This window comes from Tauraco erythrolophus, chromosome 7, assembly GCF_009769465.1.
Source record: "Tauraco erythrolophus isolate bTauEry1 chromosome 7, bTauEry1.pri, whole genome shotgun sequence".
In the NCBI taxonomy this organism is placed as follows: Eukaryota; Metazoa; Chordata; class Aves; order Musophagiformes; family Musophagidae; genus Tauraco; species Tauraco erythrolophus.
The window spans coordinates 24,149,284-24,166,176 of NC_141471.1; the positions used below are offsets into that span (position 1 = coordinate 24,149,284).

The following is a 16,893-nucleotide window of genomic DNA, read 5'->3' on the forward strand; positions in this document are numbered from 1 at the left end:
TCCTGAACATATTTTAACAAGTATTTCAAAGAAACTACTTTATTCATCTTAGAGTGTGAATGCTTACAAGTAATATGAAGTTTAATTAAATTCGTGGTAGATCATTCCAGTAGAAAAAGCCTCTGCGTATTAGTATCAGTTTTCTATCATGTTCCTGATGCATGAAGTCCAATACTGACTTTTGAATTACATTATTTTCGTGTAGTCTTTGAGAATCTCATTTGCTACTATTTGCCTGCAGGCTGAAGTATTCAAACAAATTCCATCAAATGAAAAGAAAAATTGTACTTTATAGCAAACAGAGATCTACTCTTGATCTGGGAGATTAACCCATGGGAATAGGAGCCTAATTATTCCCTGTTTTCTCCCTGTCATAGTATATTTGAGGTAGCTTTAAAGTTTGCTTTGAGCTTTTAGGTTAGGTTCTATGTACCAAAGCAATTGGTGAGCAGTCATACTACTTGAGACTATGACTGTGTCGACTGACTTCGTAAATTCTGAATGGTCTCCATTGTTGCAGATCAGTATTTACTCTCATGCTATTTTAACCCGCACTTTTTAGGAGGAGGTAGAATATGTGTTGCGTGCCAGTGTCTAGTAGGCTTGCTTTGTAAATGAAGTTACTTTCAAGCTGTTTCTTGACACTTGAAAATGGGTCCTTATAATACTGACCACAAAAAACATGGTTTATATATATATTTGAGTTTGATTTTTTTTTTTAAATTGCTATTTTTAAATGTACTTGAGCACTGAATGACTGCAGCAGAAAATACTGTGTTATAGCTCTCAACTGTGCAAATGTCTTTGTCCTCTGTTTCTGCTCCTGTTTTTTAGATGCAGGATTATGTATGTTGTGTGACTCATTGCTGTTCTCCTATTCTGTGTCTGCAGCTTGCTCCTGCTAGATGCATTATGCTGTACTTGTTCTGTTTCATAATAAAGTGTTGTTTACAAAATAGGTTTGTTAGTGTGTATGTAGAAAAACTGTGTTTATTGCACCTGAATCCACTCTGCTGAGCCTAGCTTTGTAAGATCTCTCAGTTCATTCTAAATAGCTCCTTATGCCCAATGGCAGAAAGTCTTTGGGCACAGAACATTTAGTAAACAGATGAGGAAAAAGTATGACCTTTAGACAACTCCCCCCAGCTCTCACAAATGATTTACTTTGAATGTTTTAGTAGTATTCCCCTTTGGTTATTGTTAAGTGGCAACTTTATAACTAGTACTACTTTTTGATTTTTTTTTTCTTTAATATTTTTAAGATACTGGAGGCAGTGCTCAGTTTTAGCAGGAGAGATTTACATCTTGGAGTACAACCTTACAGACTTGAAGGGGGAGGAAGAGGAAACATGCAGAGCTTTGAGGAATATCTGTTGGGTTAGATTTTAAGGCATTGCTACTACGTTTTCATGCTCAAAAAACTTGCATTTCCAAGTACTGAAATGTATGCAAATGAAATCTTTGTCCAAAGAGGTTGTTAGTAATGGTAGTTTGCTGGTAAGTGAAATTTGAAGGACATAAGCCGTTCTGGTCAGGACCTTCTCATTCTCTTGAGTGGTGGTGGTCTAATACAGCAATGGGAAAGCCCTTTGCATAGAATCATAGAATCATAGAATCATAGAATGGTTAGGGCTGGAAGGGACCTTCGAAGGTCATCTAGTCCAACCCCCCTGCAAGGAACAGGGATATCTCCAACTAGATCAGGTTGCTCAGGGCCTTGTCCAACCTGGCCTTGAACGTCTCCAGGGATGGAGCATCCACCACCTCTCTGGGCAACCTGTTCCAGTGTTCTACCACTCTCATAGTAAAAAATTTTTTCCTAATATCCAACCTGAACCTACCTCCCTCTATTTTAAAACCATTACCCCTTGTCCTATCATAACTGGCCCTCCTGAACAGCCTCTCCCCATCTTTCCTGTAGGCCCCCTTGAGGTACTGGAAGACCGCTATAAGGTCACCCCGGAGCCTCCTCTTCTCCAGGCTGAACAGCCCCAACTCTTTCAGCCTGTCCTCATAGGAAAGGTGCTCCAGCCCTCTTATCATCTTCGTGGCCCTCCTCTGGACCCTCTCCAACTGGTCCATGTCCTTCTTATGTTGGGGGCTCCAGAACTGGACGCAGTACTCCAAGTGAGGTCTCACGAGGGCAGAGTAGAGGGGGAGAATCACCTCCCTCGACCTGCTGGCCACACTCCTCTTGATGCAGCCCAGGACGCGGTTGGCCTTCTGGGCCGCAAGAGCACATTGCCGGCTCATATTGAGCTTCTCGTCCACCAGTACTCCCAAGTCCTTCTCCTCAGGGCTGCTCTCGATCCAATCACCACCCAGTCTGTATTTATGCCTGGGATTGCCACGACCCAGATGTAGGACCTTGCATTTGGCCTGGTTAAACTTCATGAGGTTGGTACGGGCCCACCTCTCCAGCCTGTCAAGGTCCCTCTGGATGGCATCCCTCCCTTCCAGCGTGTCAACGGCACCACACAGCTTGGTGTCATCGGCGAACTTGCTGAGGGTGCACTCCATGCCACTGTCCACGTCACCGACAAAGATGTTGAAGAGGGCCGGGCCCAACACGGACCCCTGAGGGACGCCACTCGTGACCGGTCTCCACTTGGACATTGAGCCGTTGACCACTACTCTCTGAGTGCGGCCATTGAGCCAATTCCTTATCCACCGAGTGGTCCATCCATCAAACCCATGACTCTCTAATTTAGAGAGAAGAATGTCGTGCGGGACAGTGTCAAAAGCTTTGCACAAGTCCAGGTAGATGACATCCATTGGTCGACCCTTGTCCACCGATGCTGTCACCCCATCGTAAAAGGCCACCAAGTTGGTCAGGCACGATCTGCCTTTGGTGAAGCCATGTTGGCTGTCACCCACCACCTCCTTGCTCTCCATGTGCCTTAGCATGGTTCCCAGGAGAATCTGCTCCATGACCTTGCCAGGCACAGAGGTGAGGCTGACCGGTCTGTAGTTGCCCGGGTCCTCCTTGTTCCCCTTTTTAAAAATGGGGGTTATGTTCCCTCTCTTCCAGTCATCGGGGACCTCGCCAGACCGCCACGACTTCTCGAATACAATAGCCAGTGGCTTGGCAACTTCATCCGCCAGTTCCTTCAGGACCCGCGGATGGATCTCATCAGGTCCCATGGACTTGTGCACCTTCAAGTTCCTCAGATGTTCTCGAACCTGGTCTTCAAGTACAGGCATCTAAGCCTCTGTTTTCTTTATGAACCAAGGACAGCTCTAATATAAATAAGACTTTTTTGGAGTCTTGCCTATATGCATGAGATCTGATTTTTGTGATCAAAAAGATCTATATAACATCTTCAGAAATGTGGTTTTGCAACCTCACTTACTCACAGAGAGAGAAAAAATACTGTGAAGGCAAAAACCCTGCACAAGCCTAGGCCTTTGCAGCTTAAAAATAAACATCTAAAGTACATGTTTGGTTCTAAATTTCAGAAATCACTAAAATTACCAGTCCATGTAATTTAAAACGGATGTTGATATTGCAAAAAGCTGTTTCTGCTAAAGTAGAGTTTAGTGTCCAAGAAGGCAATTAAAAGAACACTGACGAATATTCGGTGGGAAAGACAGCCTCAAGTCCAAACCAAGGGAGCCAAAACGGTTTGACCACCTGAGTAGGGTAACTGTAACGTGCCTCCTGATTCTTCCATCTCAGCTTCTCATGGTTTTTCTCAGAGCTCTACAAAGTAAGTTTCTCTGCCTTTGCCACACTCTTCCCCAAATGCAGTAAGTATCCCCATTTTTCAGTTTAAAAAAACCCAAAAAAACAACACATGCAGGGAGAAGCAGAAGTCTTTTTTCACATTTATGCAAAACACCAGATGTGTGTACATAAGTGGAAAGGTATGTGGGTGGGATCATGGGCTTGCATTTGTAACTTGCAGACAAAATCATAAAAATGTGGGCCTAAGTGGCTATCTTTGACTCACATCCACAGCCTGTTTCTGTGGCAAGGTTAAGTCTTTTCGGGGCAGAACGAGGTCTTTTGCCTCTTCTTTTACCTCAGCTGAATTTTAATTTGCATGTCACTTTTGTGATGGCCTCACTTCTTTCTTATTCATCAAAGTGACAAAACCATCATCGTGGATGCAGATAAAAATATCTTGGACCACGTCTGTGCTTAGGTGCACCTCAGCCTCCTGTCAGAAAGGCGCTCCTGGTGTAAGTGTGTCTCTACCAGACTGACACAGTCCAAATCTTGCCCAAGTCTAAAGTTGAATATTTTTCTTAGTGTAACCAGCTGTGATCTATGTGGTGGGCAGGACTAGGGCAGATGTGTTGATCTGATGCATGAAAAAGTTACGTTTTCTAACTTGACAGATGTGGCATCAATGTGAGTCACATATCCTTTTCCTGCTTCCTGCATGGGACCTGTTCTCCGAGTTGTATCACTTCTATGGTAGCAGGGTAGCTCAGCAGAAGAGATTTCACCCTTAAAGGTCAGCTTGCATAGAAGGGGGAAACTTTTTTCCCCAAAACTTCTAAGAGTGAGATGGGTTTCAGAGTGTCATCATATAGGTGTATCAAAGGAAAATTCAGATCTTACTCAGCACACAAGAATGTTTAATTAAGAGAAGAGCTTTTAGTAGGAGTCTTTGCTTTTAATCTCGTTACCTTTGCATATCCTTTGTGCTGTCATGTCCAGCATAATTATAAGTTGAGTAACAAAGTTCCTCCCTTCCCAGCCATTCTTACTCCCAGTTTTAGAGCCTTTCAGTTCTTTTTCAAGGCAGAGTATGAGAAGGACAAAAAGTCCTGAGATGTTTTGGTTTTGCTTTTACCCTAATTTGCTTGATATCTCTGGTTGTAACTTGTGTTAGACAAGCCTGTTTACTCAGTAGAAGTTTCTGCGTGCTGCCCACTGCCAAATCTCTGGGCTGCAGGTGTGCCTAAAGAGTTGAAGGACAAATGGATCTCTCCTTAAATCCTCTTTCTACATTCTGTGAACTGTAACAGTAAAGAAAGACTGACCCAAGCAGGAGACTGTGCATAAGTAACTCCTCTGAACATTCCCTGGATAACCTGTAAAAGATATGAGTATTTCTCCTGTAAGAGGCAATGTGAAAGCTCTAAACCTGAAGGTCATAAACCGAGGATTGGGATTTGGGAAGATATTAAAAAAATGAGTTATTTTAAACACCATCTATCTTTTACAGCAGTTTAGTCCCATCTTCCCTCTTTCCTAGCTAAAAAAAAATTATGCATTTCCGTGTGAAAAAGACCTTGAGCTGGTCAAAGAATAAACTAAGATTATACTGGTAAAAGTACAGTTTAACTGAGGATAACATTAGTAAAGCTTGGCAAAGCTACTTATTCTCCATAGCTGCCAAACTTTTTTTTTGAGTACAGCCGTTTATTATTTCACCAAACTGAATAAAACATTGACCCTAAGGTAATCCCGGTGAGCAGAATTTCCCCGTGGTGTAATTGGGGACGACTCCTGCTGAAAGGCGAGAAGATAAGTGAGCTGCACCAGTGCGACTCGGGGCTCAGTGCCTGCTTAGGGTATCCATTCAAGAGTGGTGTTTGCTGAAACTCCTAGTAGACTTAGATCCAACACAAAAGCTCTTGGGAGTCGACTCAAGGACACAGTGGCATCATTTGTTTGCTGTATGGGAGATGTTAGAGGAAAAGTCAAAAATTTGTGGACAGTTCAAGAAGAGTACCTCATTAAATGAATCTTAGCAAAGACGAAATCACTTTCCCTAGTATTTTTATCTCAGTTTTGCCAGAGGTGATGAAGTCCTAGGTCTTGTACACATTTGGTTTTTTACTTTCTCATATTTATAAGCTGTTGCCAGGCCCCTGGATCTGTTTTGTGTTTAGATTCTGTACAAAATGCCAGCTCAATGCATAGGTCTTCAAATAGATTTAAATTTGATTATTTTAAACTGAAAGTTTGGAAGTTGTTAATAGAATTGTCTGGTTGATCAGGCAGTATCTTCACACTGGCGTTCCTCAGGGGTTGGTTTAGGGGCCGGTGCTGTTTAACATCTTTGACGACATGGAGTGGGATTGAGTGCGCCCTCAGCAAGTTTGCTGATGACACCAAGCTGTGTGGTGTGGTCAGCATGCTGGAGGGAAGAAATGCCATCCAGAGGGACCTTGACAGGCTGGAGAGATGGGCCTGTGTGAACTTCATGAAGTTTTACAAGGCCAAGTGCAAGGTCCTACACATGGGTCGGGGCAATCCCAATTACAAATACAGGCTGAGCAGAGAGTTGGACTGAGAGCAGCCTGGAGGAGAAGGACTTGGGAGTGCTGGTTGATGAGAAGCTCTGCGTGAGCCAGCAATATGCACTTGCAGCCCAGAAAGCCAACCATATCCTGGGCTGCATCCAAAGAAGCATGGCCAGCAGATCGAGGGAGGTGATTCTGTCCCTCTGCTCCGCTCTCGTGAGACCCCACCTGGAATACTGTGTTCAGCTCTGGAGTCCTCAACACAAGAAGGACATGGAGCTGCTGTAGCGGGTCCAGAGGAGGGCCACGAAGATGATCCGAGGGCTGAAGCACCGATGATCCGAGGGCTGAGAGAGTTGGGGCTGTTGAGCCTGGAGAAGAGAAGGTTCCAGGGCGATCTTATTGCAGCCTTCCAGTACTTAAAGGGGGCCTACAGGAAAGCTGGAGAGGGACTTTTCCAATGACGTGTAGTGATAGGACAAGGGGTAATGGCTTTAAACTGAAAGAGGGCAGATTTAGATTAGATGTAAGGAAGAAATTTTTCACTCAGATGGTGGTGAGGCACTGGACCAGGTTGCCCAGAGAAGTTGTGGCTGCCCCATCCCTGGAAGAGTTCAAGACCAGGTTGGATGAGGCTTTAAGCAACCTGTTCTAGTGGAAGGTGTCCCTGCCCATGGCAGGGGGGTTGGAACGAGGTGATCTTTAAGGTCCCTTCCAAACCCAAACCATTTTACGATTCGTTCTGCAACAGAAAATTTTCTTCCTGTGTCACTTATACAACTCAATCTTCTGTTTCTGCAGACTTCTAGTAATACTACAAATACTCTTCTCTCTCCTTTGTGAGTATTTGGTCTGCTACACTGTTGTCCTTTAAGTGACTCCCTGGTCCGATCCCAGAGGGTCCTGCATTTATAACTCTCTCCCCTCTTTCTGGGAGCATAATTTAACCCAATGTAACTGTGAATGTTAAGGAATTCCCGGGGTTGATCTTTCACTACAGGCTGTTCTAGAGAACAGTAATGATCTCACAAAAATGAATCTTTGTTCAGTTGCATGTTTGATCAGTTGCAGGCTTTTGGCCTCCCAGTTGGACATTTGAGTGTTTTCTTGCTGACTCCAGCTCTGTTATAGATGGTATAAATGCTAAGGCTAGGCATCGTGATCTTGAAAGTGAGCATATTACGAATGGCTCTTGCAAATGTGTGGATCTCAACTTGAAGTTCTTCTGAGTTCTCTTTCTTTTCGTTTGCCAGCGTCATATCTGATTTTCTTTTCCCTCCAGAATTAAAATATACAATTGCTTGTTGCATTGACTTTTTTCTTTTCCGGTGAAAAACAGCCAAGCCCCCAAACCCCAGTATCTGCCTTGAGCTCCGTTATGTACGTGTGGTTTTGCTGGGAGATTAACCTCTTGAAGGGGATTCAATGTTAACCGACTTGTTGTCTCCTTATTTGCCTTATGTCTGAGAGTTGCCAACACTTCCCACACTTTGCAAATGCTAATCTAATCTTGATTCTATATCTTGATTATTTGTCAAATTAGAATCTCCTTAAAGAAGAAAGGAGTTGTATTATCGATAGTCAAAATATGTCAGAATCCGCAAGTGCAATATATATTTTGCTGGTTTTTTTTATTATTAAAGTTTACCCTATTTTACTTACTGTTTTAAAACACACATACCTGGTTGGTTTTGTGTTGTTTCTTACTGAGATTTCAGCAAGACTTTCACCTCTACTTAAGTTAGAAACATAATTCCCTGAAAACAGAGATTTTTTGTTTGTTTGTTTGGATTCTTCTCAGATTCAGAAGTCTCTGATGGTTGAGCATGAAGGGATAAAAATATCAGGCCACTAATAGTTACTGACTTTCCAGGGAGGTTACTTTCCTGAGTTCCTGTCAACTCTGTTGAATTTGGTCCTCTCATGTTTGTGGCAGGTTATAGCCTGGAGGAGAGCACTGGCTGTTATATAGTGTCGCAATTTGACGCTTATGTCAAAACGCCTGATTGTGCTGGGATCTGAGAATAAAACAAATTAGAAACCACTTGCTGGAAGTTTTTCACCAATGCTCTCAGTTCCTCGCTTCCTTCCTTTCCCCTGTACATTCAAACTGCTGTTAGATTTTTCATATTAAAATGCTGTTTTTTCCATATTTAACTTTTCTTGAATTTTAAACTTAGTGGTATTGATTTTTCTTCTTGCACATTTTCTGAATCTCTGGCAGAAGTCCTGGAGGGGATTTGGGAGCGAAGAAGAAGAAAAAGAAGCAGAAGAGAAAAAAGGAGAAACCAAATTCTGGAGGCACCAAATCAGATTCTGCGTCTGACTCCCAGGAGATTAAAATTCAACAGCCTTCAAAAGTGAGAGCCTGGTTCTGTTTTAATTTGTGCTTGCTTTCTGATTTAATTTGTGTGTTACTTTTTATAAAAGCAAGTTGTTAGTTCTGCCTTAACACATCAGAATTAAGCAAATGGTTACTGTCCTGACTAAAGACAGAAGCAAGATAAGACCTGGTGTTTGCAGACTGTATGAAGTTACCTGGAGAGTTGTCATCACCACCATGGTGGTGTACTGTGAGAAGACCAGAGGAGGAGGCGATGTCTGTCTTTTCCAGCAGTTAAAACTTAGGCTAGTGACACCTTTGTTGCAGGGAATCTTGATCTGCAGTGGTAATACTTTTAAATAGATTTTTGTGTTTGATTAATGGCCTTTAGTTTAGCCACCATCTAACTTGGCTTAGAGCACTTTCAGTAACTTGTACAGCATATCTCATGGTGAGCATCAGCAGTAGGAGGGAAGGTGTACATGCTGTGCTAACCAGAGTCATTTGGGCAAAGAAGCAGCATGTCATCTTGCATAAAAAGCAGTAATTTCTAATATGAAGATGCAGACTGAATAAACTTTTTGCCATCTGAAAGGCATCTGTTGTAAATAAGAATGCAAAATTACGTGAGGGAATGTACAATCTTTGTGGGCTTTGTGATAAAATAGCATTGTCTATGTGCTTTTGACTACCATGTTCTAAATGAATGTCGAATGATATGATGTGATGGCTTTTTAACATACGGCTTTTATCTCAAGAGAAATCTTAGCATGGGAATTGAAATTTATAGCCTGATGATAAGAAAATTTGTGGACCATTAAGCATATTGAAGTAGTTGTATTTGCTTTCTCAGATTAATGTGGAGAAAGTTACACTGTTGTACCAGTAGTACTACTCATTCTGTAAGATTTGTCAAGTACGTTGAGGCTACCAACTAATTTTTGGGAAAAAGTTGTTTTCTGGCTCGTTAACATACTGATAGATCTTGTCTTGTCCCTCCAAGTTTTCCCTGTGTAACCCCCATTGCTTTGCATGGGCATATTTGGCACAGGAGCACTTTAAAATGTGTAGAGAGATCTTGAGTACTTTCTCATCTCACCACATCTTTTGATACCAAGTTTCTACAAAGTACATGGCATAAATTACTTAATACAAGAAGACTGTTTGCAAGTGATAACTAAGTAACCTCAAACTCTTTTACAATTGAAGTGAGGTCAATTTTAATGTTAATATAAAGACATAGTTCATTGCTGGAGTATCCTGAGGGTTCCTTGGTTCCCTGCTGACCAAACTTATTGTTCTGTATGTTGCCTCTAGTTGCATTAAAAGGAAGATGCTTCACTACTTTTTGTTTTCACGTGCAAATTTTAGTCCTCAGCACCTTGCAGTCTTTCACACCATTTCTCTGACATGATGTGTTTTGTAAATGTGGAAGCTTATCCTTGTTCTAAGTTGTGTACTTAGAGTGGTACTCTGTGATTATTTTACTGTCGCAAGAAGTTTAGCTGGTTTGTTAGTGATGTTACAAAACTTTCTCTCTTACTGGCATAAAAGAAAAACTCTTATTTAAGTCTTTCTCTCAAGCTCTAGGCAGCTAAACCATTTTACTGTTCTTATATGGCTTCTATTTTTCTCTAGTTGCAAATGCATCAGTGTTGACTGGGTTTTTTTTTTTGCCTTCTCTGCTGTGTTCCAGATGTACACACAGATAAGTAGATAAGTTTCTCTGTCTTGGACAACTTTCCTGTTTTAGATTTTTTGAAAACATCTTAGACTGCTGATCTGGGTCAGTGTGGAGAAGTATATTTCTTTTCTTTGCTACTCAAGTGATGTTTAGATTTGTATTCCCTGTGCAATGTGGAATGTATTACAGAAAAAAAGGCTTTTAGTGTTTGCTTACTCTTGGTGGAAAAGAGGTTTACAAAATATTTCAGAAGAATGTGACATTGTACATCTTACCTCTAAGAGAATATATGCAGGATCATCAGGTAATACTCAGTGGGGCTTCTGAGCTCATTGAAAATTATTTTGGAAAAAAGACTTTGAGTTCAGGTGAGTTTGTAAACAGGTGTACCAATCTGGAGATGAGAAAAACAGAACAGTGGGTGTCCTTGGCTTCTCCCTCCCTTATTTTTGATGTTGGACTTTTTGAACACTGGCATGAGTATAACTACAGGAATAAATGCTTGTTAGCATTGTATGCTTACGATGACCTTTAGGATACTTCACTGCCCGTCTCAGAAGACTTTGATCTCTCCCATTACAAGTCCCAGTGGTGTAGACTGTCCACACTGACTCAAATGAAGCTTGCCAGATATGCAATATTATCAGTCATTATTGTAGTCACCAAAGGCCTACACGACTTAGTCACCAAATAACTTAGATTGGAAGGGGTCTTTGGAGGTCTTTTGACCAACCACCTGCTTAGAGCAGATCCAGCTAGATCAGGTTGTGTGGTCTCCAGGGATGTAGACTCCACAACCTCTGTGGGCAACCTGTTCCTGTGTTTGACTACACTTGCGGTTGAAAAAATAGTAATTCCTTATATCTAAGTGGATTTTGCTGGTTTGCAACATGTGTCCGTTGTTTCTTGTCCCAACATTGTACTCTTCTGAAGAGACTTGGCTCAGTTTTCTTTATATCCTCCCATTAGGCAGCAGTAAGATTTCTCCTGCTCCCTTAACCTTCTCTTGTTAAGGCTGAACAAACCAAGGTCTCTCATCTTTTGCTTGTATGTCATGTGGTTCAGCCTCACAATCATCTTGGTATCCCTCCGTTGAACTTGCTCCATTATGTCAATGTTTTCCTTGTAATGGAGAAACCAAAACTGTGAGAAGTGATATCAGGGGTGTAGATAAAAGGGAAGACTTGCTGGCCGGTCCTGCTGGCAGTAAGAGCCAGTATGCAGCTGTCCTTTGCTGGCCAGTAAACTGCTGGCTCATGTTCAGCTCTCTGCCCACCAGGACCTCCAAGTTCTTTGCAGAAAAGCTGCTTCCTAGCCAGTCCATGCTGGTCTCTACCATTGCGTGGGCTTTTTCTGTCCTGGATGCAAGGACTTTGTGTTTGCCCTTGTAAAACTTCATGAAGTTTCTGTTTCCAGCCTGTCAAAGTAGCTTTGAATAGCAGCTCTACAGTCCAGCGTATCAATCATTCTTCTCAACTAGGTATCATCTATGAACTTGCAGAGAAAGCACTCTGTCACGTCCAGATCATTAAGCAGTATTGATTCCCGAGTTCTCAAAATCCTCCCTCTTGCCTTCTTGAAGATGAGTGTGACATTTCCCTTTTCTAGTCATAAGAAACCTCCACTGATTGCTATAACCTTTTAAACTTTGTAAGTGCTAATTGCAGTAACATCACCAAGCTCCCTCAGCACTCTAATTTATCTGGTCTGTTCCTGTGGACCTGTGCATGACTAGTTTGCTAAGTGGTCCCTAACTTTTTCTCCTGCTGGGAATGAGTCCTACAGACTGCTGCAAGGCTCAGGGACATTAAAGATCTGAGGTCAGATCTTGTCACCAAAACTGAGGCAAAAAAAACCCATTGTGTACCTCAACCCTGTTGTGCAATGGTGCTGTCTTGTGCTGTAAGGAGATATTTTCCCTAACTGAAATTAAATGAAATCACTCTTCTTGTCTAATTCATGTGAAGTTCTGTGTAGGTTTTTCTTGCTGTGTAGGAAAACAAAAAGGGTTGAAAGTAAACTTCTTAGCCAGGCTGATCTCTGAACATCTTGAAAGGAAAGGTAATTCTTCCTGTTGTCCCTAGCCATGTTGTGTTTAGTACTAGAACATGAACTTTTTACTTGACGTATGCAAGTAAGATCTTCTTAGAACCTAATATCTTTATTTTAGATTTTCTGTTTTCTTCTTCTTGTTGTAGAAAAAAATTAGAGGCTTAACATAACCATACAAAATAAATTACAGTATGTCAATAGTTATGTATGATTTCATAATCTACTGATAAGACTTCAGAATTTATCTAATGGCGTGAGAAGTATTTGTATCAGGCCAGTGTGTAATAGACAAATTTTTAGTTGAGAAAGGTAACTTACGTCACTGTAATACAGATCAAGTAATAGGGTAGGGGGTTTTTATGCTGCAGTAGTGTTGCTCTGAAGCGTGTAAATATGTTAATTAACAACTACTCAGATGACAGGTATTTAAAGTGTGCTCAAAGGTAAAATTTTGCAATACTTAAATTAATGAAAAAAGTTGCATGATGTTTAGAGAGTACAAGTTCTTATTATAAATAGAAAGTGATGGCCTGCTTGAGCTACGAGCAGGGAGTTTTACTTCTTTTGTGTCTGAGGATACTAGAGGCAGATGCCCCTCCAGATGAAGCTTTGCATCATTATTACATGTAATTTATGGTGGTTTTTCAACACATGAATCCTAGAAAGAAAGTGAAATATGGAAATAGTGATCCATTGATATTCAGTAAAAAAAAATAAAATCTGGCTTGAAATCTCTATGCAGAATTGCTTAAAATTTTCCAATCCATTTGAGACTATTCCTTCAAATGTATTTATTGCACTGCAGTCTGGGAAAACCTGAGCACAAACATGCTGTTATGATGCCTCGGAACAGGGCTTACCACTTGGGAGATAACAAAGCAAATAAATAGATTTAAAAAAAAGAGAGATAAAAATCCCTTTAGATTTAGAAGTCTGTTACCCTTATTCCTCCGTACTTTCCTATGCAGGTAAAATTGTCGTTCCAGTTAAACTTGGTGATCAGAAGTGAGGGTTTAAGAGCTCAGTTTAGAAATGCTTAGCTTTAGTTTTTATGCTTTTCAAATTACTTTTCTGTAAAGATTTTTCAACTTTTAAATGGAAAGTTGGTTTATTTTATGTCTATCTGCTTCTGTCAGTTAAAATTATCTTTAGTTGTGAATGTTAGCACAATTGGCGTTAGTGGCAAGATAAGGTTAAGTCCTACGTGTGTTACAACTCAGTAAGGAACCTGCTATAATAATTGCAAGCTAATAGAAGGCAAGTACAATATAACTAAGGTTAAAAAGGGGATGTTTGTAGCAATATAGTGTACCTGAAATACTGAACCATAGTGAATTTAAATATTATTTTGTATTGCGTGTGTAAAATACAACTTCAGACATCTCTGTGTGTACCGATAGTATCTTTAGATTGTTAGATATCTAAGCTGATCTGCTTTTTGCTGTTTTATTGTGTTTTACTGGGGAGGGGGCAGGGAATATAAGAAGCTTTTTATTGTGATACTAGTACTCTGCCTTAATGCTGCAGTATTTGTTAAAAATGCTGAGGTTTTATGGTTAAATGCAAGTGCTACTCAAAACTATTATTTTGCGAAGCTGCTTGCTTGTCCGTTGCCCACCTAACTTTTCACCCTTCTGCCTCTGAAGGTTACACCTAAACTAATCATGAGGAGAAGAGTACATGAAAGAATACGAAACAGTAAAATAAATGAACATGTTTATACAACTTGTTCAAAGTAAATGTCTCAATAAGCTTCCTCTTCCATTTGTCTCTGTATGCAGAATCCAGCCATTCCAATGCAGAAGCTTCAAGACATCCAGAGAGCAATGGAGCTGCTCTCTGCATGCCAAGGCCCAGCAAAGAACATTGATGAGGCTACCAAACGTAAATACCAGTTTTGGGATACGCAACCTGTACCTAAACTTAGTAAGTTTAACTGGACCTGGGCATAAGATCTGTCTTACTGACCCCAGTGTGGTGTACCAGCTGTGTGGCATGTTCTCTGAAATGGGTATGAAGTTGGACTGTGTGCGGTAGAGATCCTTAATTTTTTGTGTAGTTCATGTGGAATTCTTTGTTCTCTAGGAAAGTGCTTGCTGCTTCCCTCCCCCTCCCCGCCCTGATGATATGCAACAAAATACAACGTTAATAAAATTCGTTCTGATGTGCTCTATAAAAATGGGACATGCTATTGAAATAGCATTCCTTTGTATGTTTTAGGTCTGAACTCTTAACAACAGAACATAGAAGTCTTTTCCACTTCAGGGAAAATAAGAACTCTAAGTGGTGACAAAGAGTAAACTTTGATTTTATATATTTACTTTCCTTTTTTTTTTTCAATAGATAGATTTGCTATCTATTGAAGGTATTTGCTATCATTGAGAGGTAATGACTCTCCTGCAGTAGGTTACAGTGTTTTCATGCAGCTTTAAGTGGATAATGGCACTTGTCTCATGCATGAACACTTCTACTGCTGTGTGTTCACCTGCTTCCTCCGCAATGTACACTGCCTTGAAAACATGCTTCCTCAGAGTCCATTCTCTGTTCTTGGTACCAAGTAAGATGGCGACTTCTCCTTGCCTTTGATTTTGTAAGGAATTTGGCAGATTACTTTTTATACTTTAACACAGTTGGTAAATCTTAGGTTTTGTTGGAGAAGATAGTTGCTGACTCTTTTGCTTTTTCTGAGTTGCCTTCTGCACCATCTTCTTCCCCCTTCATTATCTTCAAGCTAAGCAGTTGTAGCTCTTCAAGTGTCAGTGAAACTTGGGGACCGCACAAGTAGAGCAGGCTCAGTGCGATAGCTGTGCCTCGTCTGGTCTGCAGGTTTCTGTGCATGACATTGGAGACTGGTGTAGAATAAGCAGAAATATGGTAGAGTCTAAAGCACAGGAGTTCTCTTCTCTCTTTCTCCTCAGGGCAGCATTTCACATTAATCAATTTCTGTAGCTTAATCCACAGTGATCTCATTTCTCCCTGACTTCCTTGCATAGAAGAGTCCGGAGCACAGTCCCTCGATGCCGTATTTTCCACTGGATTGAACTGACCTGCCCTGGCTCTTCTCCATACAAACTCCATCCAGAGACCTCTGTAAACTAATGGTAGTAATTGTCACAGTAATCCTGTCTAGGTGGAGGAAGAGCCTAGCCGAAATACGTTGATGTGTAAATCAAAAAATACTCTGGCTGTAACGAATCTTTTTCAGAGCTAGTTCAAGTGTCTGCACAGCAGTTCCCAGGAATTCAGCTCAGGTTTGTCAATATGCCTTACAGCACTTCCACAGAGATGAGAGTCTGTCACTTGCCAGCCTAAAAGGACCAACACATTGGCTCTAAAAGTGATTTGTTAGTGTTGTTCAGTAGAAATATGCTTTGTTGGATTTGGCTGTCAGAGGTTTTGTTCAACAGTGTTTATGGATTACTTCTTGATCCCATTGATATTTTTTTATTTTTCAAGCTTTTCCTTTATCTAATGAATGAACATATTGGGAAGTCTCACTATTTGATATGCTGGATATGGTTAGGTCAAAAAAAAATAATCCGTTGGTTCAAGAAGTAGGTGTAAGGATCTTTGCATTAAACTTAACTTCAGAATCCTTCTGCCTTCTAGTTAAGGTTGTTAGGAATAGATCTTTCAGCAAGGCCAAGTCTGCCATGTAGTGGCAGTAACATTTAGGCTGTTGATACTTTCCAGAGTTTGCGTAAAGATGCTGGTAATGATGACCTTCCAAACTGGACAGCAGGCTGTAATTATTTGTCAGGATTATGTGTCATTTGGGAAAATTTTATGCTACAAAGGAACACTTGGCAGGTGCTGCTCCATAGAAGAGGAATAGCTTCTATTTATAGTTATATACTGAGGGACCGGAGTTGTAAAGTAAGAGAGATGAAGAAAACATGCTTTCATGTAGGATTTTTAGAAACAAGTTTCACATTTCACCAGCATCCCTTAAAAGCCCTGGCTTTCACTGCTCCTGAGTAATCCTGTTGGGTTCAGGTCTGTTCAAGTCAGTGGTAAACAGGATCCAAGTCATAGCCTGTTAGCTGAGGATACAACATGTTTCTCATGATGAGACCATGGATCTCGTGGCTGGGTAAATGTTGTGCATGTGCTGATAAATTGCTGACCTGTGTTATGAAATACTGGAAATTAGTTGAGGTAGAGTACTTCTAGAGCATATCTATAGAAATTCTGATGAAGTAGTCATTAGTCTGAATGTGATCTGTGAGAATGAGAAGTAGTATAAGCTAATAATAATCTTTTTTTTCAGCATTTTTTAAAAGCTTCATGTTCGTATCACATAATTATGAGAAAATGCATGATGATGCAGTTTTGAGAACTATCAGGAAAGCTAGCAATTGAACTGTTCTCTTTTTATTCTTTTTTTTTTCCCCTCCCTCCTTCTCCTTCAAAAGACGAAATTATAACATCACATGGTGCAATTGAACCAGATAAGGACAATGTCCGCCTAGAGCCATATTCTTTGCCACAGGGTTTTATGTGGGACACATTGGATCTTAGCAATGCTGAAGTTGTAAGTAAAACATTTTTATATGTATCTGAAATCACTGAAGTTTATTCTGATTGATGTGTGTGGTTAAATCTTTGGACTTTTTTTTGTGTGTTTTCA

General features: G+C 40.8%; 1 protein-coding gene across 1 annotated transcript in view; it reads left to right on the plus strand.

Annotated features, from left to right (window-relative positions):
- NMT2 (N-myristoyltransferase 2) overlaps nucleotides 1-16,893 on the plus strand; it is a 33,011-nt gene that overhangs the window by 2,152 nt on the left and 13,966 nt on the right. The window contains exons 2-4 of the mRNA XM_086614575.1: nucleotides 8,429-8,564; nucleotides 14,045-14,189; nucleotides 16,679-16,797. Coding sequence (XP_086470701.1) covers nucleotides 8,429-8,564; nucleotides 14,045-14,189; nucleotides 16,679-16,797 — 400 coding nt within the window. The remainder of the gene's footprint in view (nucleotides 1-8,428; nucleotides 8,565-14,044; nucleotides 14,190-16,678; nucleotides 16,798-16,893) is intronic.